Here is a 26,741-nt window from a genome sequence, read left to right on the forward strand (position 1 = left end):
AGAGTGATGGCTTCTACTAAAGAGGAGGGTCCCATCAGCTTTCTATAGGCTAGGCCTACTATATTTATTTCATAACTTTCCTAATATTAAGCACGTAGGCTATACTCCTGTTTGGAAGATAAATAATCTGGCTGGCCTGAAAATGAACCACGGGAAAAGCGTCCTCCATTTGCTATTTAAGTGCGTAGTTGACATGTATTGTTTCCCGCTGCCTCTGTTTCAAGACTGGTGCATGGTAATGGTCCATTCTAAATCAAAACAAATTTATCACACATTACTTACTATATGTAAAGACAAGATTAAATCAAGAATAGTAGGATTGGTGACAATATTAGCCTATCGCTTGTGAATTATATACAGTTGAAGTCGGAAGTTTACATACACCTTAGACAAATATATCACTATTTTAAGAATATGAAATGTCAGAATAATAGTAGAGTGATTTAATTCAGCTTTAATTTCTTTCATCACATTCCCAGTGGGTCAGAAGTTTACATACACTCAATTAGTATTTGGTAGCATTGCCTTTAAATTGTTCAACCTCTTACATCTAGATGTTCCGCTAGCGGAACGCCTCGCCAATATCCAATGATAGAGCGTGGCGTGAATTACAAACTCCTCGAAAATCCCAAAACTTCAATTTTTCAAACATATGACTATTTTACACAATTTTAAAGACAAGACTCTCCTTTATCTAACCACATTGTCCGATTTTCAAAAAGGCTTTACAACGAAAGCAAAACATTAGATTATGTCAGGAGAGTACCCAGCCAGAAATAATCAGACACGCATTTTTCAAGCTAGCATATAATGTCACCAAAACCACAGCTAAATGCAGCACTAACCTTTGATGATCTTCATCAGATGACACTCCTAGGACATTATGTTATACAATACATGCATGTTTTGTTCAATCAAGTTCATATTTATATCAAAAACCAGCTTTTTACATTAGCATGTGACGTTCAGAACTAGCATACCCACCGCAAACTTCCAGTGAATTTACTAACAATTTACTAAATTACTCACGATAAACGTTCACAAAAGGCATAACAATTATTTTAAGAATTATAGATACAGAACTCCTCTATGCACTCGATGTGTCCGATTTTAAAATAGCTTTTTGGTGAAAGCACATTTTGCAATATTCTAAGTACATAGCCCAGCCATCACGGGCTAGTTATTTAGACACCCGGCAAGTTTAGCCTTCACCAAAATCAGATTTACTATTACAAAAGTTTGATTACCTTTTGTTGTCTTCGTCAGAATGCACTCCCAGGACTGCTACTTCAATAACAAATGTTGGTTTGGTCCAAAATAATCCATCGTTATATCCGAATACCGGCGTTTTGTTCGTGCGTTCCAGAAACTATCCGAAATGGTAAATCAGGGTCGTGCGCATGGCGCATTTCGTGACAAAAAAAAATCTAAATATTCCATTACCGTACTTCGAAGCATGTCAACTGCTGTTTAAAATCAATTTTTATGCAATTTATCTCGTAAAAAAACGATAATATTCCGACCGGGAATCTCCTTTTCGGTAAACAGAGGAAAAAACACAAAGACGGGGGCGGCCAGTGCACGCGCCTAAGCCCACAGTCCCTTGATCGGCCACTTGAGAAAGGCGATAATGTGTTTCAGCCTGGGGCTGGAATGGCGACATTCAGGTTTTTCCCGGGCTCTGAGAGCCTATTGGAGCCGTGGGAAGTGTCACGTTACCGCAGAGATCCTAAGTTTTGGAATGAGATGTCAAAGAAAGACAATAAATGGTCAGACAGGCCACTTCCTGTAAAGGAATCTCTCAGGTTTTGACCTGCCATTTGAGTTCTGTTATACTCACAGACACCATTCAAACAGTTTTAGAAACTTTGGAGTGTTTTCTATCCAAAGCTAATAATTATATGCATATTCTAGTTTCTGGGCAGGAGTAATAATCAGATTAAATCGGGTACGTTTTTTATCCAGCCGTGAAAATACTGCCCACTAGCCATAACAGGTTAAAATAGCTTTTCGGTGAAAGCACATTTTGCAATATTCTGAGTAGATAGCCCGGCCATCACAGGCTAGCTATTTTGACACCCACCAAGTTTGGCACTCACCAAACTCAGATTTACTATAAGAAAAATTGGATTACCTTTGCTGTTTTTCATCAGAATGCACTCCCAGGACTTCTACTTCAACACCCAATGTTGTTTTGGTTCCAAATCATCCATAGTTATCCAAATAGCGGCGTTTTGTTCTTGTGTTCAAGACACTATCCGAAGGGTGACGCGCCGGCGCGTATCGTGACAAAAAAAATCTAAATATTCCATTACCGTACTTCGAAGCATGTCAAACGCTGTTTAAAATCAATTTCTATGCGATTTTTCTCGTAAAATAGCGATAATATTCCGACCGGGAGACGTTGTTTTCGTTCAAAGACTGAAAGAAGAAAATGGTGTCTTCACATGCGCGCCCGTGTCATTGTTCTCAGATCGATCACTATCCAAATCCCCTACTGTTTTCCGCCCAGGGACTGCAGAGTCATCATTCCCCGTCCTGGTGCCTTCTGAGAGCCTATGGGAGCCTTAGAAAATGTCACGTTACAGCAGAGGTCCTCTATTTTCCATAGAGGCTATAGAAGGACAAGAAATGGTCAGAGAGGGCACTTCCTGTATGGAATCTTCTCAGGTTTTGGCCTGCCATATGAGTTCTGTTATACTCACAGACACCATTCAAACAGTTATTGAAACTTTAGGGTGTTTTCTATCCAAATCAAACAATTATATGCATATTCTAGTTTCTGGGCAGGAGTAATAACCAGATTAAATTGGGTACGTTTTTTTATCCGGCCGTGAAAATGCTGCTCCTATCCTAAACAGGTTAACTTGGGTCAAACGTTTCGGGTAGCCATCCACAAGCTTCCCACAATAGGTTGGGTGAATTTTGGCCCATTCCTCCTGACAGAGCTGGTGTAACTGAGTCATGTTTGTAGGCCTCCTTGCTCGCAAACGTTTTTTCAGTTCTGCCCACAAATCTTCTATAGGATTGAGATCAGGGCTTTGTGATGGCCACTCCAATAGCTTGACTTTGTTGTCCTTAAGCCATTTTGCCACAACTTTGGAAGTATGCTTGGGGTCATTGTACATTTGGAAGACCCATTTGCGACCAAGCTTTAACTTCCTGACTGATGTCTTGAGATGTTGCTTCAATATATCCACATAATTTCCTTTCCTCATGATGCCATCTATTTTGTGAATGTGGTACCGTCAGGCGTTTGGAAATTGCTTCCAAGAATGAACCAGACTTGCAGAGGTTTACAATTTTTTTTCTGAGGTCTTGGCTGATTTCTTTTGATTTTCCCATGATGTCAAGTAAAGAGGCACTGAGTTTGAAGGAAGGCCTTGAAATACATCCACAGGCACACCTCCAATTGACTCAAATGATGTCAATTAGCCTATCAGAAGCTTCTAAAGCCATGACATCCTTTTCTGGAATTTTCCAAGCTGTTTAAAGGCACAGTCAACTTAGTGTATGTAAACTTCTGACCCAATGGAATTGTGATACAGTGAAATAATCTGTCTGTAAACAATTGTTGGGAAAAGTACTTGTCACGCACAAGGTAGATGTCTTAACCGACTTGCCAAAACTATAGAAATTTGTGGAGTGGTTGAAAAACAATTTTTAATGACTCCAACCTAACTGTATGTAAACTTCCGACTTCAACTGTATTTTCACTTGTGAATGATGTCCAGCAAAAGAAACTGCCTTTGTTTTTTGCGACTTTTCCGAATCATAGTCGCAGACCTCATGTAACCTAGCCCATAGGCATATATGTTTTGATAAGGTTTGTATCACAAGTAATGTGGCCAAATAACTTCTTAAAATTAAGCACATTAATCTGCTTTACAAGGGGTGTAGAGCCTAACTGGCATACATAAGCAGTGTGTGAGTTTCAAGTTTGGGGGAAATAATTTTTCTATAAAAATGCACCTTTATAATGAAAGCATTACATGCATAATCATGGTCAGTTTTGATAATGGTGTTTTCCCACTAACGGAACATTCGCCCTTATAGCCTACTACCATGTGCACATTGTTGTGCTTATAATGTAAAGAAATACAATTTTAACCTAAAATGTTCTGATCTGTTGCATCAGCCACATTGTGTAATAAAAGGTTTTTTGATGCTAGTGGTTGTATTAATTTGGGATCTATTGCTTCCCACAATGGTCTCAGAATATGTTTGGGATATTTATTTCTCACATAGTACAAAACTCAACCTATTCTATGGGGGATAGAAGATTGACATAGGCTAGTGATTTTGTTGTTCGTTAGGCCTACTCATCTTGTTGGCTGACGAAAAGTAAATAAACAGTTCTTCCAATATCTTCAATATGCACCTCGGAATTGGATAAGGATGCACGCAGTTGCGTCCCCGATATTTCTGTCTTCACTTGTAGCCTGTGAGAAAGACCCAAACACGTGATGGAGAGCCATGTGAGTGAGAGGTGCCTAGGAGCATGCAGCACTCAGGGAGAAAGGCACAACACAGCCCTCTCATTCACAATTTACCCAAATCTTGTCTGTATGATATGACTAATGATGATTTGAAAAAAAAGTACATTAATATCTTTAAATTAAGCATATAAGAGTACCTATTTCTTTGTTAACCGCTCAACACAGAATAGCCGCATGTGAGCAGTCCCTCAAATCGTTTGGAGCTTTGTTCTGTTCTATTCTTCATAGGGCACACTGGCCGCAAAAAGCATGGATTCTTTTAGGGTGCATTACGTCCACAAAGGGGATGCCGCTGTGAAATTTGAGGCATTATCAAGTGCTTGTCAAATTGTGAATGAGAGCCTAATGAAGTGTCTACAACCTGCGCATAAAACTAATCATCGTTAGTCATATCATACAGCCTTACAATGACTTAAACATCTAACCATATAGCCCAACGTTTGTAGAACAACTACATTTACATGAATAACTCTAAATTAAGCATATAGGAGTATCTATTTCTTTGTTAACCGCTCAACACAGAATAGAGCAGTCCCTCATCATTTAGAGCTTTGTTCAATTGTATTCTTCATACTATAAAATAATGCCATGGAATTCTAAGCAAATCTTGTCTGCTAAATGAACTAGTGTAGCCCACAGCCATTTGGCATAGCCAGATCAGGACATACCATAAGGACAACTCATAGTATGCAATTATTTTATTCTGAAATAGACTACATAGCCCTAGTTACTGCACAGTAAGATCAGGTAATGTGTTACCGAAAAAAATTGTGATATAAATTAATTTCCATGTAGAGCATATAAAATGGTGTCTGTATAAAACTCACCATAGAAATTATATTTATATTGTAGTAATTTTATGATTGACAATATGAACGCTCCCTCCTTCCCTCTCCCCAGGAGACATGCTGCGTCCCCTACTGCATGGAGAGCGCTACGTGGCCGGCTACGGGCTGCAGACGGGAGAGATCCACACCCTGATGTACAACAACCACCCATACCGGGCCTTCCCCGTACTCCTGCTAGACACTGTGCCCTGGTACCTGCGCCTCTACATCCACACGCTCACTGTCAGCAGCAAGGGCCGTGACAACAAACCCAGTGAGTACTTCAGTGCTGCTGTTCACCTGCTGACACTGTTCCACCTAAGCCTGATATAAATGGCAGCTACCTATTGATAGCAGTTGAGGGAAAAGCCATTTCTTCCCACATGGGGGAGCACATGCTTCAGTATCATAAAGCCTCATGCAGCCACAAAATGTGCCTGACCTAAAATGTTATATTTTGAAGAGAATTTGATAAAGCGAAAACCAGGTTTTTGACATTTTTATAAATGTCTTAAAAATAAAGAACATGCATAAATAAGGTAAGTATTCAGACCCTTTGCTATCAGACTCTAAATTAATCTCAGATGCATCATTTTTCCATTTATCATTCTTGCAATGTTTCTACAACTTGATTGGCGTCCACCTGTGGTAAATTCAATTGATTTGAAAAGGCACACACCTGTCTATATAAGGTCCCACAATTGACAGTGCATGTTAGAGCAAAAACTAAGCCATGAGGTCAAACTAATTGTCCATAGATCTCCGAAACAGGATTTTGTTGAAGCACAGATCTGGGGAAGGGTACCAACACATTTCTGCAGCATTTAAGGTTCCCAAGAACACAGTGGCCTCCTTCGTTCTTAAATGGAAGAAGTATGGAACCACCAAGGCCCTTCCTAGAGCTGGCCAGCCGGCCAAACTGAGCAATCGGGAGAAGGACCCAATGGTCCCTCTGACAAATCTCCATAGTTCTTCTGTGGACATGGGAGAACCTACCAGAAGGACAACCATCTCTGTAGCACTCCACTAATCAGGCCTTTATGGTTGAGTGGCCAGACGGAAGCCACTCCTCAGTAAAAGGCACATGACAGCCCGCTTGGAGTTTGCCAAAAGGCCCCTAAAGGACTCTGACCATGAGAAACAAGATTCTCTGTTCTGGTGAAACCAAGATTGAACTCTTTGGCCTGAATGCGTCACGTCTGCAGGAAACCTGGCACCATCCTTATGGTGAAGCATGGTGGAGGCTGCATCATGCTGTGGGGATGTTTTTCAGCAGCAGAGACTGGGAGACTAGTCCGGATCGAGGGAAAGATAAACGGTGCAAAGTACAGAGAGATCCTTGATGAAAACCTACTCCATTGCGCTCAGGACCTGACTGGGGCGAAGGTTCACCTTCCAACAGGACAATGACCCTAAGCACACAGCCAAGACAATGCAGGAGTGGCTTCGGGACAAGTCTCTGAATAACATCCTTGAGTGGCACAGCCAGAGCTTGGACTTGAACCCGATCGGACATCTCTGAAGAGACCTGAAAATAGCTGTGCAGCAACGTTCCCCATCCAACCTGACAGAGCTTGAGAGCATCTGCAGAGAAGAATGGGAGAAACTCCCCAAATACAGGTGCGCCAAGCTTGTAGCGTCATACCCAAGGAGAGACTAGTCAGTAATCGCTGCCTAAGGTGCTTCAACAAAGAACTGAGTAAAGGGTCTGAATACTTATCTAAATGTGATATTTCAGTTTTTATTTTTATGAATGTGTACAAATTCAAAAAAACTGTTCGCTATGGGGTGATGTGTGTTTGTAGATTGGGGGAACATTTATTTAAAAAATGTTTTTAATAAGGCTGTAATGTAACAAAATGTGGAAAAAGTCAAGGGGTCTGAATACTTTTCGAATGCACTGTAGTTTCATTCAATCAATGAATGAATCAAAGTTCAATGTTTATTATTTTCTCCATGGCATGAAGAGTGCAATAGCTCAAACTGAAGAGAATCCAATCAATCTTCTGAGAAGATTGATTGGATTCTTTCTCTCATTGATATGTTTCACACCTTTCCAATTCAGACTCAAAATAGGGACTTCATTATCATAATGTGGGATATAATGGGTATACAGTTGAAGTCGGAAGTTTACATAGTTATGTTGGAGTCATTAAAACTTGTTTTTCAACCACTCCACGAATTTCTTGTTAACTATAGCTTTGGCAAGTCGGTTAGGACATTTACTTCGTGCATGACACAAGTAATTTTTCCAACAATTGTTTACAGACAGATTATTTCACTTATAATTCACTGTATCACAATTCCAGTGGGTCCGAAGTTTACGTAGCTTGGAAAATTCCAGAAAATAATGCCATGGATTCAGAAGCTTCTGATAGGCTAATTGACATAATTTTTGTCAATTGGAGGTGTACCTGTGGATGTATTTCAAGGCCTACCTTCAAACTCAGTGCCTCTTTGCTTGACACCATGGGAAAGTCAAAAGAAATCAGCGAAGACCTCAGGAAAAATAAGTTGTAGACCTCCACAAGTCTGGTTCATCCTTGGGAGCAATTTCCAAACGCCTGAAGGTACCACGTTCATCTGTACAAACAATAGTACGCAAGTATAAACACCATGGGACCACGCAGCCGTCATACAGCTCATGAAGGAGACGCGTTCTGTCTCCTAGAGATGAATGTACTTTGGTGCAAAAAGTGCAAATCAATCCCAGAACAGCAGCAAAGGACCTTGTGAAGATGCTGGAGGAAACAGGTACAACATTTTTTATATTGACTTATCCTGAAAGGCTGCTCAGCAAAGAAGAAGGCACTGCTCCAAAACCGCCATAAAAAAGCCAGACTACGGTTTGCAACTGCACATGGAGACAAAGATTGTACTTTTTGGAAAAATGTCCTCTGTTTTGATGAAACAAAAATAGAACTGTTTGGCCATAATGACCATCGTTATGTTTGGAGGAAAAAGGGGGGAGGATTGCAAACCGAAGAACACCATCCCAACCGTGAAGCACAGGGGTGGCAGCGTCATGTTGTGGGTGTGCTTTTCTGCAGGACTGGTGCACTTCACAAAATAGATGGCATCATGAGGTAGGAAAATTATGTGGATATATTGAAGCAACATCTCAAGACATCAGTCAGGAAGTTAAAGCTTGGTCGCAAATGGGTCTTCCAAATGTACAATGACCCCAAGCATACTTCCAAAGTTGTGGCAAAATGGCTTAAGGACAACAAAGTCAAGCTATTGGAGTTGCCATCACAAAGCCCTGATCTCAATCCTATAGAAAATTTGTGGGCAGATCTGAAAAAGCGTGTGCGAGCAAGGAGGCCTACAAACCTGACTCAGTTACACCAGCTCTGTCAGGAGGAATGGGCCAAAATTCACCCAACTTATTGTGGGAAGCTTGTGGAAGGCTACCTGAAATGTTTGACCCAAGTTAAACAATTTAAAGGCAATGCTACCATATACTAATTGAGTGTATGTAAACTTCTGACCCACTGGGAATGTGATGAAAGAAATTAAAGCTGAAATAAATCACTCTCTACTGTTATTCTGACATTTCATATTCTTAAAAATAAAGTGGTGATCCCAACTGACCTAAGACAGGGAATTTTTACGATGATTAAATGTCAGGAATTGTGAAAAACTGAGTTTAAATGTATTTGGCTGAGATGTATTTAAACTTCCGACTTCAGCTGTATGGTCTTCTCTATTCGCAACAGAAAATTGACAGTCAAATGATTTGGCGTAAATAAAAGCAAGCACCAAAAGCTTGATAAGTGTATGACATGTGAAAGCTTAATTACAATATTAGTGGGAATGGAATATAATTGGATAATTACAGGAAAGTTAGTTCAGATTGATGCAGCGTGTGGATCGCCATTTCTAAGATCAATATGGACAGTGCCCTGTCCTTGAAGTTGAATAGGCACTTTACTAACAAGGGGGCTTTGTTAGAGCACTATTTAAGAAATGAGAGAGAGGCTTACCGGTTTGACAGATGCAATTATGTTATCCATATATTTTTGTCGATAGACCTATAGCTTTTTCCTCCCATTTTGTCACCATGCACTCCTGAGTCGGATTCGGGCCTCATGTCTGGGGTGGAAAATTGTCTTCTGAAAGTACCATGCTTAGATTCATAATGACATTTCAGATTGAATTCTTTGCAAACAGCGATAGTTTAGTTCCAAACAAGACACACTCGTTTTGCTTTGGAGAAACACTGTTCAATTTAATATATTTTAATAAAGTAGGTAGGCCTATTAACATAGTTATTGGTGATTCTACCACTGTAATCAGATTTATATTTTCATTGAATTAGCCCATTAACCACATGTTAATTGTGTAGTTTAACCTACTGTGAAGGGCTTTGAATTGGGCAGCTAGTAGGCTATTTGCTAATAGGCTAATTATGTTCAGCCCACAGACTAGTTACAAGCTCAGGAACAAATTGGCTGGAGGCCAAACCTAGCTGTATATTGTAAGTTCAGTCATTATCATGCAGATCATTCAAATGTGTGGATATAGGCCTAGTACTAAACTTGAAGAACTTGTGATTTGTCTCTGTGAAATTGTAGTTGCTCACCAGTTCTATTTTTATTGCTATATAGCACTGGTCCTCTTACATTTTAATTCCAGGTTGCATATCACAATATTTAAGAGCATATCGGATGGTCTGCTCTGCCCGTAAGTCACACCAAGCATAGGGTCACTATACATTTTTATTTTACCAGTGAACAAACTATGACATAGCTCCCTAATATTGTCTGATGTATATAATTAATCTATTACATGAATGGTGGCCATAGCCCTTCCAAAAATACATTTAAATCATGTTTTAATGCAATTTTTTTACCCTGCTCTGTGTATTCAATGTATTCCATTTAAAATGTGGCTCCCAGTGTGGATAGTTCCAGGGCTATTATGACGCATCTGACAGTTCCTTCTCTATATGTTCCTAGGGCAAGTGCAGGGGGGTTGCCTAGCAACACCTGCCTCGGTGGGAGACAAGGTCTGCATATTCCCATGATTTGTGAATCTATCCGGACAGTACAGATAAATTGGCTTTAAAAAAGTAAAATTTCATCTAATAGTGAGAAGTAGCTAACAAAATAACTACATTATGGTATTCACTAATCATAAACTATTTACATAATAGAAATTTGGGTACAATTTTGTACACAATTCTTACTTACCTAATGTTTTATATTGATAATTTTATGGGAGAAGGTTTTGTTTAAGCTATTGGGTTTCTCACCTCTGCTACACTTATGTATTATGTTACTGTCACTATTAGGGCTGTGACGGTTTTTGTATAACCATGTAATCAATGATAATGGATGATTGTTGTTTTAAAATCAACTTCATATTCAAGTCGGCAAACTTTACTCAAAAGCAGCAAATTAAAAGGAAGCCTGTTTTACGTCTAAATGCTGATATAAGGAGAGATGGGATGAGGAAAAACCCAGCCATAAAAAAAGATGACAGGTGCGGTTGAGTCTGTTTCCACGTTAACATGGACTCTTTACAACATGTTTAAACTTGGCTGCTCCTTGGTTCAGCAAGGTGTTGAAGCAAACACATCTTCAGTTGCCTAGGCTATGCATAGGAGAGAATACACAAAAAAAAAAGTGTGTATATGTTATATATATATATCAAAACTTTTGGCCACGTGTGTGTGTGTGTATATATCTAGTTTTGAGAATGACACAAATATTAATTTTCACAAAGTCTGCCTCAGTTTGTATGATGGCAATTTGCATATACTCCAGAATGTTATGAATAGTTATCAGATGAATTGCAATTAATTGCAAAGTCCCTCTTTGCCATGCAAATGAACTGAATCCCCCAAAAACATTTCCACTGCATTTCAGCCCTGCCACAAAAGGACCAGCTGACATCATGTCAGTGATTCTCTCATTAACACAGGTGTGAGTGTTGACGAGGACAAGGCTGGAGATCACTCTGTCATGCTGATTGAGTTCGAATAACAGACTGGAAGCTTCAAAAGGAAGGTGGTGCTTGGAATCATTGTTCTTCCTCTGTCAAATAGGGTTACTTGCAAGGAAACACATGCCGTCATTGCTTTGCACGAAAAGGGCTTCACAGGCAAGGATATTGCTGCCAGTAAGATTGCACCTAAATCAAACATTTATCGGATCATCAAGAACTTCATGGATAGTGGTTCACTTGTTGTGAAGAAGGCTTCAGGGTGCCCAAGAAAGTCCAGCAAGCGCCAGGACCATCTAAAGTTGATTCAGCTATGGGATCGGGGCACCACCAGTACAGAGCTTGCTCAGGAATGGCAGCAGGCAGGTGTGAGTGCATCTGCACACACATTGAGGCGAAGACTTTTGGAGGATGGCCTGGTGTCAAGAAAGGCAGCAAAGAAGCCACTTCTCTGCAGGAAAAACATCAGGGACAGACTGATATTCTGCAAAAGGTACAGGGATTGGACTGCTGAGGACTGGGGTAAAGTAATTTTCTCTGAATCGCCTTTCCGATTGTTTGGGGCATCTGGAAAAAAGCTTTTCCGGAGAAGACGAAGTGAGCGCTACCATCAGTCCTGTGTCATGCCAACAGTAAAGCATCCTGAGACCATTCATGTGTGGGGTTGCTTCTCAGCCAAGGGAGTGGGCTCACTCACAATTTTGCCTAAGAACACAGCCATGAATAAAGAATGGTACCAACACATCCTCTGAGAGCAACTTCTCCCAACCATCCAGGAACAGTTTGGTGACGAACAATGCCTTTTCCAGCATGATGGAGCACCTTGCCATAAGGCAAAAGTGGTGGCTCGGGGAACAAAACATCGATATTTTGGGTCCATGGCCAGGAAATTCCCCAGACCTTAATCCCATTGAGAACTTGTGGTCAATCCTCAAGAGGTGGGTGGACAAACAAAAACCCACAAATTCTGACAAACTCCAAGCATTGATTATGCAAGAATGGGCTGTCATCAGTCAGGATGTGGCCCAGAAGTTAATTCACAGCATGCCAGGGCGGATTGCAGAGGTCTTGAAAAAGAAGGGTCAACACTGCAAATATTGACTCTTTGCATCAACTTCATGTAATTGTCAATAAAAGCCTTTGACACTTATGAAATGCTTGTAATTATACTTCAGTATTCCATAGTAACATCTGACAAAAATATCTAAAGACACTGAAGCAGCAAACTTTGAAAATGTATATTTGTGTCATTCTCAACTTTTGGCCACAACTGTACACATATGTACAGTGGCAAGAAAGAGTATGTGAACCCTTTGGAATTTCCTGGACTTCGGCATAAATTGGTCATAAAATTTGATCTGATCTTCATCTGTCACAACAATAGACAAACAGTCTGCTTAAACTAATAACACACAAACAATTATGTTTTCATGTCTTTATTGAACACACCGTGTAAATATTCACAAAGCAGGGTGGGAAAAGTATGTGAACTCTTGGATTTAATAACTGGTTGACCCTCTTTTGGCAGCAATAACCTTGAGCAAACGTTTTCTGTAGCTCCTGACCTGCACAACGGTCAGGAGGAATTTTGGACCATTCCTCTTTACAAAACTGTTTCAGTTCAGCAATACTCTCAGGATGTCTGGTGTGAACTGCTCTCGATGTCATGCCACAGCATCTCGATCGGGGTTGAGGTCAGGACTTTGACTGGGCCACTCCAGAAGGCGTATTTTCTTCTGTTGAAGCCATTCTGTTGTTGATTTACTTCTATGTTTTGGGTTGTTGTCCTGTTGCATCACCCAATTTCTGTTGAGCTTCAGTTGGCGGACATATAGCCTTATATTCTCCTGAGAAATATCTTGATGAACTTGGGAATTCATTTTTCCGTCGATGATTGCAAGCTGTCCAGGCCCTGAGGCAGCAAATCAGCTCCAAACCAAGATCAAATTTATTTGTCACATACACATGGTTAGCAGGTGTTAATGCAAGTGTAGCGAAATGCTTGTGCTTCTAGTTCCGACCATGCAGTAATATCTAACAAGTAATATAACCTAACAATTTCACAACTACCTTATACACACACAAGTGTAAAGAAATGAATATGAATATGTACATAAAAATATATAAGTGAGTGATGGCCGAACGGCATAGGCAAGATGCAGTAGATGGTGTAGAGTACAGTATATACATATGAGATGAGCAATGCAGGGTATGAAAACATATGAAGTGACATTGTTTAAAGTGGCTAGTGATGCATTACATCAAGATGGCAAGATGCAGTAGATGGTATAGTGTACAGTATATACATAAGAGATGAGTAATGTAGGGTAAGTAAACATTATATAATATAAAGTGGCTCGTGATAAATTGATTACATCAATTTTTCCATTATTAAAGTGGGTGGAGTTGAGTCAGTATGTTGGCAGCAGCCACTCAATGTTAGTGATGGCTGTTTAACAGTCTGATGGCCTTGAGATAGAAGCTGTTTTTGTCTCTCGGTCCCCGCTTTGATGCACCTGTACTGACCTCGCCTTCTGGATGATAGCGGGATGAACAGGCAGTGGCTCGGGTGGTTGTTGTCCTTGATGATCTTTTTTGCCTTCCTGTGACATCGGGTGGTGTAGGTGTCCTGGAGGGCAGGTAGTTTGCACCCGGTGATGCGTTGTGCAGACCTCACTACCCTCTGGAGAGCCTTCCGGTTATGGGCAGAGTAGCTGCCGTACCAGGCGGTGATACAGCCCGACAGGATGCTCTCGATTGTGCATCTGTAAAAGTTTGTGTGTTTTTGGTGACAAGCCGAATTTCTTCAGCCTCCTGAGGTTGAAGAGGCGCTGCTGTGCCTTCTTCACCACGCTGTCTGTGTGGGTGGACCATTTCAGTTTGTCCGTGATGTGTACGCCGAGGAACTTAAATCTCCACCCTCTCCACTACTGTCCCGTCAATGTAGATAGGGGGCTGCTCCCTCTGCTGTTTCCTGAAGTCCACGATCATCTCCTTTGTTTTGTTGACATTGAGTGTGAGGTTATTTTCCTGACACCACACTCCGAGGGCCCTCACCTCCTCCCTTTAGGCCGTCTTGTCGTTGTTGGTAATCAAGCCTACCACTGTAGTGTCGTCTGCAAACTTGATGATTGAGTTGGAGGCGTGCATGGCCACGCAGTCATGGGTGAACAGGGAGTACAGGAGAGGGCTGAGAACGCACCCTTGTGGGGACCCAGTGTTGAGGATCAGCGGGGTGGAGATGTTACCTACCCTCACCACCTGGGGGCGGCCCGTCAGGAAGTCCAGGACCCAGTTGCACAGGGCGGGGTCGAGACCCAGGGTCTCGAGCTTAATGACGAGTTTGGAGGGTACTATGGTGTTCAACGCTGAGCTGTAATCGATGAACAGCATTCTTACATAGGTATTCCTCTTGTCCAGATGGGTTAGGGCAGTGTGATGGCGATTGCGTCGTCTGTGGACCTATTGTGGCGGTAAGCAAATTGGTGTGGGTCTAGGGTGTCAGGTAGGGTGGAGGTGATAGTCCTTATCTTGTCTCTCAAAGCACTTCATGATGACAGAAGTGAGTGCTACAGGGCGGTAGTCATTTAGCTCAGTTACCTTAGCTTTCTTGGGAACAGGAACAATGGTGGCCCTCTTGAAGCATGTGGGGACAGCAGACTGGGATAAGGATTGATTGAACATGTCTGTAAACACACCAGCCAGCTGGTCTGCGCATGCTCTGAGGACGCGGCCGGGGATGCCGTCTGGGCCTGCAGCCTTGCGAGGGTTAACACGTTTAAATATTTTACTCACGTTGGCTACAGTGAATGAGAGCCTACAGGTTTTGGTAGCGGGCCGTGTCAGTGGCACTGAATTGTCCTCAAAGCGAGCAAAAAAGTTGTTCAGTCTATCTGGGAGCAAGGCATCGTAATCCACGACGGGGCTGGTTTTTCTTTTGTAGTCCGTGATTGACTGTAGACCCTGCCACATACCTCTCGTGTCTGAGCCGACTCCACTTTGTCTCTGTACTGAGGCTTAGCTTGTTTGATTTCTTTGCGGAGGGAATAGCTACACTTTGTATTCGGTCATGTTCCGGTCACCTTGCCCTGATTTAAAAGCAGTGGTTCGTGCGTTCAGTTTTGAGCGAATGCTGCCATCAATCCACGGTTTCTGGTTGGGGAATGTTTTAATAGACGCTGTGGGTACGACATCACCGATGCACTTGTTAATGAGCTCGCACACCGAATCAGCGTATTCCTCAGTGTTGTTGTTCGCCGCAATGTGGAACATATCCCAGTCCACGTGATCGAAGCAATGTTGAATCGTGGAATCCGATTGTTCGGTCCAGCGTTGAACAGACCTGAGGGCGGGAGCAACAAAATGGAATCGTGGTCAGCTTTTCCAAAGGGAGGGTGGGGGAGGGCCTTATATGCGTCGCAGAAGTTAGAATAACAGTGGTCTAGGGTTTTGCTACCCCTGGTAGCACAATCGATATGCTGATAGAATTTGGGGAGCCTTGTTTTCAGATTAGCCTTGTTAAAATCTCCGGCTACAATAAACGCAGCCTCAGGATATGTGGTTTCCAGTTTACATAGAGTCCAATGAAGTTCTTTCAGGGCCGTCGATGTGTCTGCTTGGGGGGCGATATACATGACTGTGATTATGATTGAAGAGAATTCCTTGGTAGATAATGCGGTCGGCATTTGATAGTGAGGAATTCTAAGTTAGGTGGACAAAAGGACTTGAGTTCCTGTATATTGTTATGATCACACCACGTCTCGATAATCATAAGGCATACACCCCCGCCCTTCTTCTTACCAGAGAGATGCTTGTTTCTGTCGGCGCGATGCGTGAAGAAACTAGGTGGCTGTACCGACTCAGATAGCGTGTCTCGAGTGAGCCATATTTCCGTGAAACAAAGAACGTTAGTCTCGGATGTCTCTCTGGAATGCAACCCTTGCTCGGATTTCGTCTACCTTGTTGTCAAGAGACTGGACATTGGCGAGTAGTATGCTCGGGAGTGGTGCGCGATGTGCCCTTCTATGGAGCCTGACCAGAAGACCGCTCCGTCTGCCCCTTCTTCTACGGCGTCGTTGTTTTGGGTCGCCGGCTGGGATCCGATCCATTGTCCTGGGTGGTAGGCCAAACAGAGGATCCGCTTCGGGAAAGTCGTATTTCTGGTCATAATGTTGGTGAGTTGACATTGCTCTTATATCCAATAGTTCCTCCCGACTGTATGTAATTAAACCTAAGATTACCTGGGGTAACAATGAAAGAATTAACAAATTCTCCCTTTACCATACTTTACAGTTGGGATGAGGTTTTGATGTTGGTGTGTTGTGCCTTTTTTTTCTCCACACATAGTGTTGTGTGTTCCTTCCAAACAACTCAACTGTAGTTTAATCTGTCCACAGAATATTTTGCCAGTAGCACTGTGGAACATCCAGATGCTCTTTTGCGAACTTCAGACGTGCAGCAATGTTTTTTGGGACAGCAGTGGCTTCTTCCATGGTGTCCTCCCATGAACACCATTCTTGTTTAGTGTTTTACGTATCGTAGACTCGCCAACAGCGATGTTAGCATGTTTCAGAGATTTCTGTAAGTCTTTAGCTGACACTCTAGGATTCTTCAGGACGGCCACTCCTAGGGAGAGTAGCAACAGTGCTGAACTTTCTCCCACCATGGACTAATGAACATCAAAGGCTTTTAGAGATACTTTTGTAACTCTTTCCAGCTTTATGCAAGTCAACAGTTCTTAATCTTGGGTTTTCTGAGATCTCTTTTGTTCATAGCAAACTCAAATGTTGTTTTTTTTATAGGGCAGGGCAGCTCTAACCAACATCTCCAATCTCGTCTCATTGATTGGACTCCAGGTTAGCTGACTCCTGACTCCAGTTAGCTTTTGGAGAAGTCATTAGCCTAGTGTTTCATATACTTTTTCCAACTATATAATGACTGCTATTTGACCGATTATTTTATTTTTTATTATTATTATTTTTTTTATTATTATTATTATTATTTTTATTTTTATAATGGTGACTTCGGTCATTTGGCTGACAGATAACCTCCATCCAAAATGCCATGACCTTCACATTTGGGGCGGCAGGTAGCCTAGTGGTTAGCGCGTTGGGGCAATAACCGAAGGGTTGCTGGATCGAATCCCCAAGCTGACAAGGTAAACATCTGTCATTCTGCTCCTGAACAAGGCATTTAAGTTAACCCACTGTTCCCGGGTAGGCCGTCATTATAAATAAGAATTTGTTCTTAAATGACTTGCCTAGTTAAATAAAGGTAAAAAAAATATAAAAACAGCCCTAGTCATCATTTTACTTGTCTTTCATTGTTGTGTGAGTAAATAAATACAATTTATCTTACTCCCCTCTTCTCTACCTAGGCTACATTCACTACCAGCCGTCCAAAGACCGCCTTCGGCCCCACCTGCTCGAGATGCTGGTCCAGCTGCCCCCGAACTCTGTGACCGAGGTGACCGTGCAGTTTGAGAGGGCACTCCTCAAGTGGACCGAGTACACCCCCGACCCCAACCACGGCTTCTACGTCGGGTACCACTTGACTTTGACTTTATTGATTCATGTTCACTTTTTACAGAAACTGAAAAAGGGCAATGCTATGGGTGAAGTTCTGTACTCTATCCGTCTCTGTCTAATGAAATGCAAACTGTGATGGAAATTTTACGTATAATTTATACATTTTTAATGTTTGCCTAGTGCTGTCAGATTTTATAAGTGCCCTTTGCTCTTGTCTTGCTTCAATTCTGAATGAAGATGGGGCAATTGCTGAAATTGAGATACTACTTGCTTGTAGTCTCTCGATGTTAAGGTTTGCAGTAGAAGACATTTGATTCAATGTTGTCCCTCACTTCAGGTCTTCTGTTATCAGCGCTCTCGTGCCCAGTGTCGTTGCCATGGATACCAACAGCACTCGGGAATGTCCACTTTTCAGCAGCTTGTGAGTAATGAGGCTGTTTTTTTAAGTAGTGGTTGAGCACTTACATAGTTGTCTTAAGTGTGAGTTTATCACCTGAGGTAATGCAATTTGAATGCATCTCAAGGAAATTACACCAAATAAAATCCTCTTTTAAAAGTAGTGTACTATTCCTCAATTCCATTGATTTTAAATGGAATTGACCCCCAACTCTCATACAGTGGTTCCTCCTTTAAAAGTTGCAAGCTTACACCACGGGACTTAGAAGTACCCACCTTCATTGCGTCACACCTTCATTGCTCCAGACCACCACAAGGGGGAGTTAAAGCACTCATGTGTTTGGGTCCCAAGGTTTTTATATGACCAATCATATCGTTATGTTTGGAGGAAAAAGGGGGGAGGATTGCAAACCGAAGAACACCATCCCAACCATGAAGCATGGGGGTGGCAGCATCATGTTGTGGGGGTGCTTTGCTGCAGGAGGGACGGGTGCACTTCACAAAATAGATGGCATCATGAGGTAGGAAAATTATGTGGATATATATTGAAGCAACATCTCAAGACATCAGTCAGGAAGTTAAAGATTGGTCGCTAATGGGTCTTCCAAATGGACAATGACCCCAAGCATACTTCCAAAGTTGTGGCAAAATGGCTTAAGGACAACAAAGTCAAGCTATTGGAGTGGCCATCACCTCAATCCTATAGAACATTTGTGGGCAGAACTGAAAAAGCGTGTGCGAGCAAGGAGGCCTACAAACCTGACTCAGTTACACCAGCTATGTCAGGAGGAATGGGCCAAAATCCACCCAACTTATTGTGGGATGCTTGTGGAAGGCTACCCGAAATGTTTGACCCAAATAAAACAATTTAAAGGCAATGCTACCAAATACTAATTGAGTATATGTAAACTTCTGACCCACTGGGAATGTGATGAAAGAGATAAAAGCTGAAATAAATAATTCTCTACAATTATTCTGACATTTCACATTCTTAAAATAAAGTGGTGATCCTACCTGACCTAAGACAGGGAATTTTTACTAGGATTAAATATCAGGAATTGTGAAACTGAGTTTAAATGTATTTGGCTAAGGTGTATGTAAACTTCTGACTTCAACTGTATGTATGTATGTATGTATGTATGTATGTATGTATGTATGTATGTATCTATTAATATTATAACATTTCTTATCGAGCCGTGATGCCCGCAGATTAGATTGCCTTTGCCGATCACTCACTCATCATCTTCATTCATCAGTGAGTCAATGGCTTGAATAGTCATTGACTCACTCACGTGTTGAAAAAGAACGAGATGGAGTCACAATCCATGCCAGGCACACCTGTGAGCTCTTGAACTCCATCTCCGACAGGAAGAGTCAATATACAGTACGTGACAGGTTCGTCAGGTTTTCGGTTCACCCTGACATTTCCATTCCTCTTCTGACAACAGAACTTGATCAACTGGTCACCAGGCACAGCAAGGGCAGCCCGGACCGTTCTGCTATTCCAAGGATGTGTAACCGAAGAGATACCACGAGTGGGCACAGAATACAGTACATAGCCTTCCCGCTGTGGGTGTCTATTTCAGCATCGTTTCGCGCTGCTCTGAGACAAGCATGGAGAAACAAATGTTCAAATATTCCATGGTATTCTTAAGATATGTGTTGACTGAATATAAGCAAGTGATGTCTGCTAAATAATCAAGTTAGGTTTCTCCAGAAATAAATAATTCTAAATAACTGGCTTTATTTACAAATTAGTGAGAATGTCTCACCCCATGTTCAAGAATTGCCTTTTTCTCGCTCGTGCTAGGTTAAATAAATGAAATCTCCAAAATATTGTTACTTTTAAAACAGAGATTTATTATTAATTAATTTATAATTATATAAAAGCCCCTTAGATATTCTCACAGATCCTAACGGAAAATGCCCCTTAGATATTAATATAGAGTCCTCAAATCCTCTAAATGTAATTATTGGTGGAAAGTCACATCATTTAAAAAATATTTTTAGATATACTGTTAAAAATGGTGTAGGTCTTATTTATTTAAAGAGCATATTGAATTTAGAAGCAGAAGCCTACAACTATTTTAGCACTGTTTCGGCTGCTCTGAGACAAGCACGACACAGGGATTCTTTAGCTAAATAGCCCAGTACTGTACTGCTGGACATCACGTTGTACAGTGTAGAGGTCGACCGATTAATCGGAATGGCCGATTAATTAGGGCAGATTTCAAGTTTTCATAACAATCGGTAATCTGCATTTTTGGACACCGATTATATTGCACTCCACGAGGAGACTGCGTGGCAGGCTGACTACCTGTTATGCGAGTGCAGCAAGGAGCCAAGGTAAGGTGCTAGTGAGCATTAAACTTATCTTATAAAAAATAATCAGTCTTAACATAATCACTAGTTAACTACACATGGTTGATGATATTACTAGTTTATCTAGCTTGTCCTGCGTTGCATATAATCGATGCGGTGCCTGTTAATTTATCAAATGTAATTGAATCATAGCCTACTTCGCCAAACGGGTGATTTAACAAGCGAATTCGCGAAAAAAGCACCGTCGTTGCACCAATGTGTACCTAACCATAAACATCAATGCCTTTCTTAAAATCAATACACAAGTATATATTTTTAAACCTGCATATTTAGTTAATATTGCCTGCTGACATGAATTTCTTTTAACTAGGGAAATTGTGTCACTTCTCTTGCGTTCGGTGCAAGCAGAGTCAGGGTATATCCAGCAGTTTGGGCCGCCTGGCGAACTGTGTGAAGACCATTTCTTCCTAACAAAGACCGTATTTAATTTGCCAGAATTGTACATAATTATGACATTGAAGGTTGTGCAATGTAACAGCAATATTTAGACTAAAAAATAAACGTTTTGTTTTCTAAATGACAGTTTCCAGGTTTGACCATATTAATGACCTAAGGCTTGTATTTCTGTGTTATTATATTATAATTAAGTCTATGATTTGATAGAGCAGTCTGACTGAGCGTTGGTAGGCAGCATCAGGCTCGTAAGCATTCATTCACACTTTCCTGCATTTGCCAGCAGCTCTTCGCTGTGCTTCAAGCATTGCGCTGTTTATGACTTCAAGCCTATCAACTCCCGAGATTAGGCTGGCAATACTCAAGTACCTATTAGAACATCCAATATTCAAAGGTATATGAAATACAAATGGTATAGAGAGAAATAGTCCTATAATAACTGCAACCTAAAACTTCTTACCTGGGAATATTGAAGACTCATGTTAAAAGGAACCACCATATGTTCTGAGCAAGGAACTTAAACGTTAGCTTTTTTTACATGGCACATATTGCACTTTTACTTTCTTCTCCAACACTTTGTTTTTGCGTTATTTAAACTAAATTGAACATGTTTCATTTATTTGAGACATTATATTAAGTTAAAATAAGTGTTCATTCAGTAATGTTGTAATTGTCATTATTACAAATATATATATAAAAATCGGCTGATTTAATCGGTATCTGCATGTTTTGGTCCTCCAATAATCGGTATCGGCGTTGAAAAATCATAATCGGTCGACCTCTAGCTACAGTGCCATATTTTCCGTTCCATCCTAACAGTTTTTCATGGAATAGAAACACCATAATATTAATCAAATGAATTAAGCAAGTACCAGTTAAACGTTTGGACACACCTACTTATTCAAGGATGGTTAGACAAGAATTAGAAAATTAGGGTGCAGAAATGTTATGCTCTTAGTGTAACCTTTATTTAACTAGGCAAGTCAGTTATGAACAAATTCTTATTTACAAGGACAGTCTACTCCTTCCTCGTAAATAGCCCAATACTGTACTGTCGACCGTCATTTTCCCTTCCAGCAAGTACCAGTCAAAGGTTTGGAGACACCTACTCATTCCAGGATTTTTCTATATTTTTTACTGTTTTCTACATTTTAGAATAGTAGTGAAGACATCACAACTATGAAATAACACATATGGAATCAGTTAAGAACAAATTTCTATTTACAAGGACAGCATACTCCTTCCTCCCCAACATGGATTTGAACCCCGGTCTCCCACGTGCCCTGCATTCTGTAGTACAGACATGGCCTGCTCTCCCTTATGTAAGGAATTAGGCACTTTCCAATGTTTACTACAGTATGTATTGTAGACTGCACAGTAGCCTAATAAACACATTTCGTTAATAAAATAATGATAAAAAAAATACTCTTTCAAAATGCAGATGTTGATTTAGTCATGGATCCATAACGTATTACTATGGGAATAAATATCACTGATTTACAGAAATATTGGAACAAAGTTGTTTAACCTCTTGGGGCTAGGTGGGACGCTAGCGTGCCACCTGTGGTGCACTCCATCAACAGCAGGTGCATTTCAAGAGCGGCAAATTTGAATCCAAATAAATGTCAAAATTCAAATTTTTCAAAAATACAACTATGTTACACCATTTGAAAGATAAACATCTCCTTAATCTAACCACGTTTTACGATTTCAAAAAGGTTTTACGGCGAAAGCATAAATTTAGAGTATGTTAGGACAGTACATTTACAAGAGTTGTGTGTAATGTTTTGTCAAGTCAAAGACAGGGTCACCAAAACCATAAAACCAGCTAAAATGATACACTAACCTTTTACAATCTCCATCAGATGACACTCCTAGGACATTATGTTAGACAATGCATGCATTTTTAGTTCTATCAAGTTCATATTTATATACAAAAACAGCGTTTTACTATGGCATTGATGTTGAGGAAATCGTTTCCCTCCAATAACCGGCAGTCAACTCAGCGTCACAAATTAAATAATTAAAATTAGAAAACATTGGTAAAATATTATATTGTCATTTAAAGAATTATAGATTTACATCTTTTGAACGCAATCAACTTGCCAGATTTAAAAATAACCTTACTGGGAAATCACACTTTGCAATAATCTGAGCACTGTGCCCAGAAAAATACGCGTTGCGATACAGACTAGACGTCATGTTGGGGAGATCTAAAATCGAAAATACTATGTAAATAATCCATTACCTTTGATTCTCTTCATCAGATGTCACTTCCAGGTATCACAGGTCCATAACGAATGTAGTTTTGTTCAAAAAAGCTCATCATTTATGTCCAAAAATCTCTGTCTCGTTAGCACATGATGTAAGCCAGCCGGACTTCGTCATGAACGAGGGGAAAAAATATATTTCCGTTCGTTCAAACATGTCAAACGTTGTATAGCATAAATCATTAGGGCCTTTTTAACCAGAACATGAATAATATTCAAGGTGGACGAATGCATAGCCTTTTATAACGTATTGGAACGAGGGTACCCAACATGAAGTAGCGCGCCAGGTGTCTAATGGGACATCACCGTTCCATGGCTCTTGTTCGGTCAGATCTCCCTCCAGAAGACTCAAAACACTTTGTAAAGGCTGGTGACATCTAGTGGAAGCAATAGGAAGTGCCAAAATATTCCTAAACCCCTGTGTTTTTCAATGGGATAGGTTTAAAATCAATACAACACATCAGGTATCCACTTCCTGTCAGAAAATGTCTCAGGGTTTTGCCTGCCAAATGAGTTCTGTTATACTCACAGACACCATTCAAACAGTTTTGGAAACTTTAGAGTGTTTTCTATCCATATATAATAAGTATATGCATATTCTAGTTACTGGGTAGGATTAGTAACCAGATTAAATCGGGTACATTTTTTTTATCCAGACGTGCAAATGCTGCCCCCTAGACCCAACAGGTTAATGAAGGCAAACAATTTAGAATCCAATAGCCTACTCCCGACCGTCATGTTGTACATCGCCATATTTTCCATTCCATCCTAATGGAAACCCTGAGGTTTTCGTTTTTCTCTGAATAGAAACACCATAATTTTAATCAAATAAATTAAGCCAAATTTCTTAATCAATCCCATATACTATGTTATTACAAAAAAAGGTTTTAAATTCTCTGGTAATGCCAATACGGAATACTATCAAATGCTTCTCAAAGATGCCATCTGGTGATGAAACTAGCAATAACTTACAGAAAAAATGGCTGAGAATTAAATGACGCGCCACAGAATGCTGCGGCAGCACACAAGGTCTACTGCAGTATGACGCAACTTTTAAAGGAGGAACCACTGTAGGTTATTGTAATAAGACATTTCATTTGCATAGTACTTTTCTTTACAGAGGAATCTCACTAGCTCTACATTGGCAAAAATAAAGGCGTTCAATTTTAAATATTAAAAATACCTTATCTTGTCTGTCCTCCCAGTTTCCCCTGTAAAGAGGAGTCCAGTTACTTCATGCGGGTCTACACGGAGCCCTTGCTGGTGAACCTGCCCACCCCTGACTTCAGCATGCCCTACAACGTCATCTGCCTCACTTGCACCGTGGTGGCCGTGGGTTACGGTTCCCTCTACAATCTTCTGACCCGCACCTTCCAGGTGGAGGAGCCCAGTCCAGGCCTGGCCAAACGGCTAGCCAACATCATCCGCAGGCTACGGGGTGTGCCACTGCTGTGATGAGCCAGAATGCTAACTTATACAACAACAACAACAGCAGAGGTCAGTGGCTACATCACTTGGGAACTGTGAATGTAAGTTTCGGGAAGATAACGCTTTAAGTTCTGGAAGCTTCAACAAAGAAAATAAATTACTCTTAAGTTTGTTTCGTGAAGGATAAAGGAGTTGATGAACAATGAAGTGTCATGGATTCGATGGACGTTAAAGGCTTTTTCTTGCCCGTGAGAAGCAAAAAGGGTGGCCTTTCTTCAGTGCACTACTACTGCTGTTGGTCTAGTTAAACAGAGAATAATGTATTTTTCACGTTTAAGGCAGGAACCAAAGTGTTTGCTCCAGGGTTTCAGTGGGGACAGTTGGTTGCAAGCTCATATTGGTTCCTGGAAAAAATAATTGTCTGTTATAGATCACTAGGAAGCCATTCCTCTGAGATCTGGGGCCATACATATCAAGCGTCTCAGAGTATGAGTGCTGATCTAGGATCATTGTGTTCTAGAAGACCACTGGTCCTAAATCAGCACTCCTACTCTGAGACGTTTGGTATGTATGGCCCCAGATTCATCTCTTAAATCTTTACTGAGAGAAATAAGATTTGTATTTTTAGTTGATGTTGAAATGTTAAATGCACTGACTTACATTACTTTCATAAATAGTTGTCTTTTGTTTTGATACGTGGGATTTCATATCACATTTGTTCATTAATCATAGAACCAGTCAAAACGTTTGCACTTGTAGAAAACCCCAAAATCTCTACTGGAAACGACTGTTGATTTTTAACTTGCATTTGTCCAAATTTCTGTTTTGAAGTTGTAGTGTTCTCTAATTGGCATTACCTTTTGGTAAGCTTTTGTAGCACAAATACCCAACAGACAACTTTAAAAAATGAGTTTGCCATGCATTTATATTAGGAACTTGACTAAGGCTAAGCACCCTCCATGCATTTACTTTTTAACACTGCTCGTTCTTTGTATATTAAACTGCTCTTGATACATTAATTTTACTGAACAACATTCAAATGTGTGAAGATATATTGGGTAACCTTGGGTATATAAAAAAAAAGAATAATCTATAAAACTGGTCAACTGACCAAACATTTGTCATTTTTGTTTTAATCCAATGGCTTTAAGGCAAGGCACCACACCCTAATAAAGTACATTTTTTTCCCCCTTGAATGTAGACAAAAACATAATACTTTTTGTTTTACAACTTTCCTGAAATATTCTATTACAATATGCAAATGAGGCTCATTAAATATGTTCACATTTGCATATACCGCAAATCTGTTTTTCTGGACACTGGATGATGTCAGCCTAAATTATTTGGTGTCATTTTGTTAAGACACTCCAGGACCGGACGTGTACAAGGAATTAATCTTACCAAATGCAAAACACCTATTTAGACCCAATCGCAATCTCTTCAAAGTTAGTTACTACATATAGTCCAATTTGTAACATTCTCTACGAAATGGGCTTTTAATTGCCTGACGACTCAAACTGAGTTCTGTTCTTCCACTGCTCAATCGTTCCCTACATAAAATCTGAGACTGTAATCATTGAAGTTGTTTCGGGTGACGTCAAAATGAGGGTTGTTGTACAATGCAAAGTCATTAGCGATTTAATTGTCTCTAACCAGTCACAGTATCAAAGCCAATGATGCATTTTCAAACTTTACCCACGTGTGTTCTGCTCTGGCCCAACCCATCGGTTTTTGTGACCAATCAGATGGTCTAGAATAGATTTCCATGTAACGTTTTGCCGGAGCAAGGAGTTTAGGTAGCCAGGCAAGGCTTTTGAATGATGTATTACTAAATGTAGTAAGCTTCAAAATTATGGATTTATGTCCATTTGAATGACGGTAGTATGATAAACTAAATCAAATAAACATTTACATCAAGTTTTGACATTTTTATGTTTACTTTTTGAAATAACTCATATTTAGGGACCCCCCCAAAAAAATCTCTCTCTATAGATGCAAAAAAAGTAATTTAATCCTTTGGTGCCTTGCCTTAAAAGAAGTAATACATGGAGGCTTGTAGAGGGGCCGTAT

At 40.5% G+C, this 26,741-nt stretch overlaps 1 protein-coding gene across 2 annotated transcripts in view; it reads left to right on the forward strand.

Annotated features, from left to right (window-relative positions):
• Nucleotides 1-26,589, forward strand: part of pigt (phosphatidylinositol glycan anchor biosynthesis, class T) — a 42,703-nt gene extending 16,114 nt beyond the window's left edge. The window contains exons 9-12 of one of the 2 annotated variants that reach the window (XM_014136552.2): nt 5,400-5,600; nt 17,652-17,817; nt 18,140-18,223; nt 24,449-26,589. In XM_014136552.2, coding sequence (XP_013992027.2) covers nt 5,400-5,600; nt 17,652-17,817; nt 18,140-18,223; nt 24,449-24,698 — 701 coding nt within the window. In that variant the 3' untranslated portion in view covers nt 24,699-26,589. The remainder of the gene's footprint in view (nt 1-5,399; nt 5,601-17,651; nt 17,818-18,139; nt 18,224-24,448) is intronic. The other variant, XM_014136553.2, reaches the window with a different exon arrangement.
• Nucleotides 26,590-26,741: the final 152 nt, after the last annotated feature.

Source organism: Salmo salar, chromosome ssa13, assembly GCF_905237065.1.
Source record: "Salmo salar chromosome ssa13, Ssal_v3.1, whole genome shotgun sequence".
Taxonomy (NCBI): domain Eukaryota; kingdom Metazoa; phylum Chordata; class Actinopteri; order Salmoniformes; family Salmonidae; genus Salmo; species Salmo salar.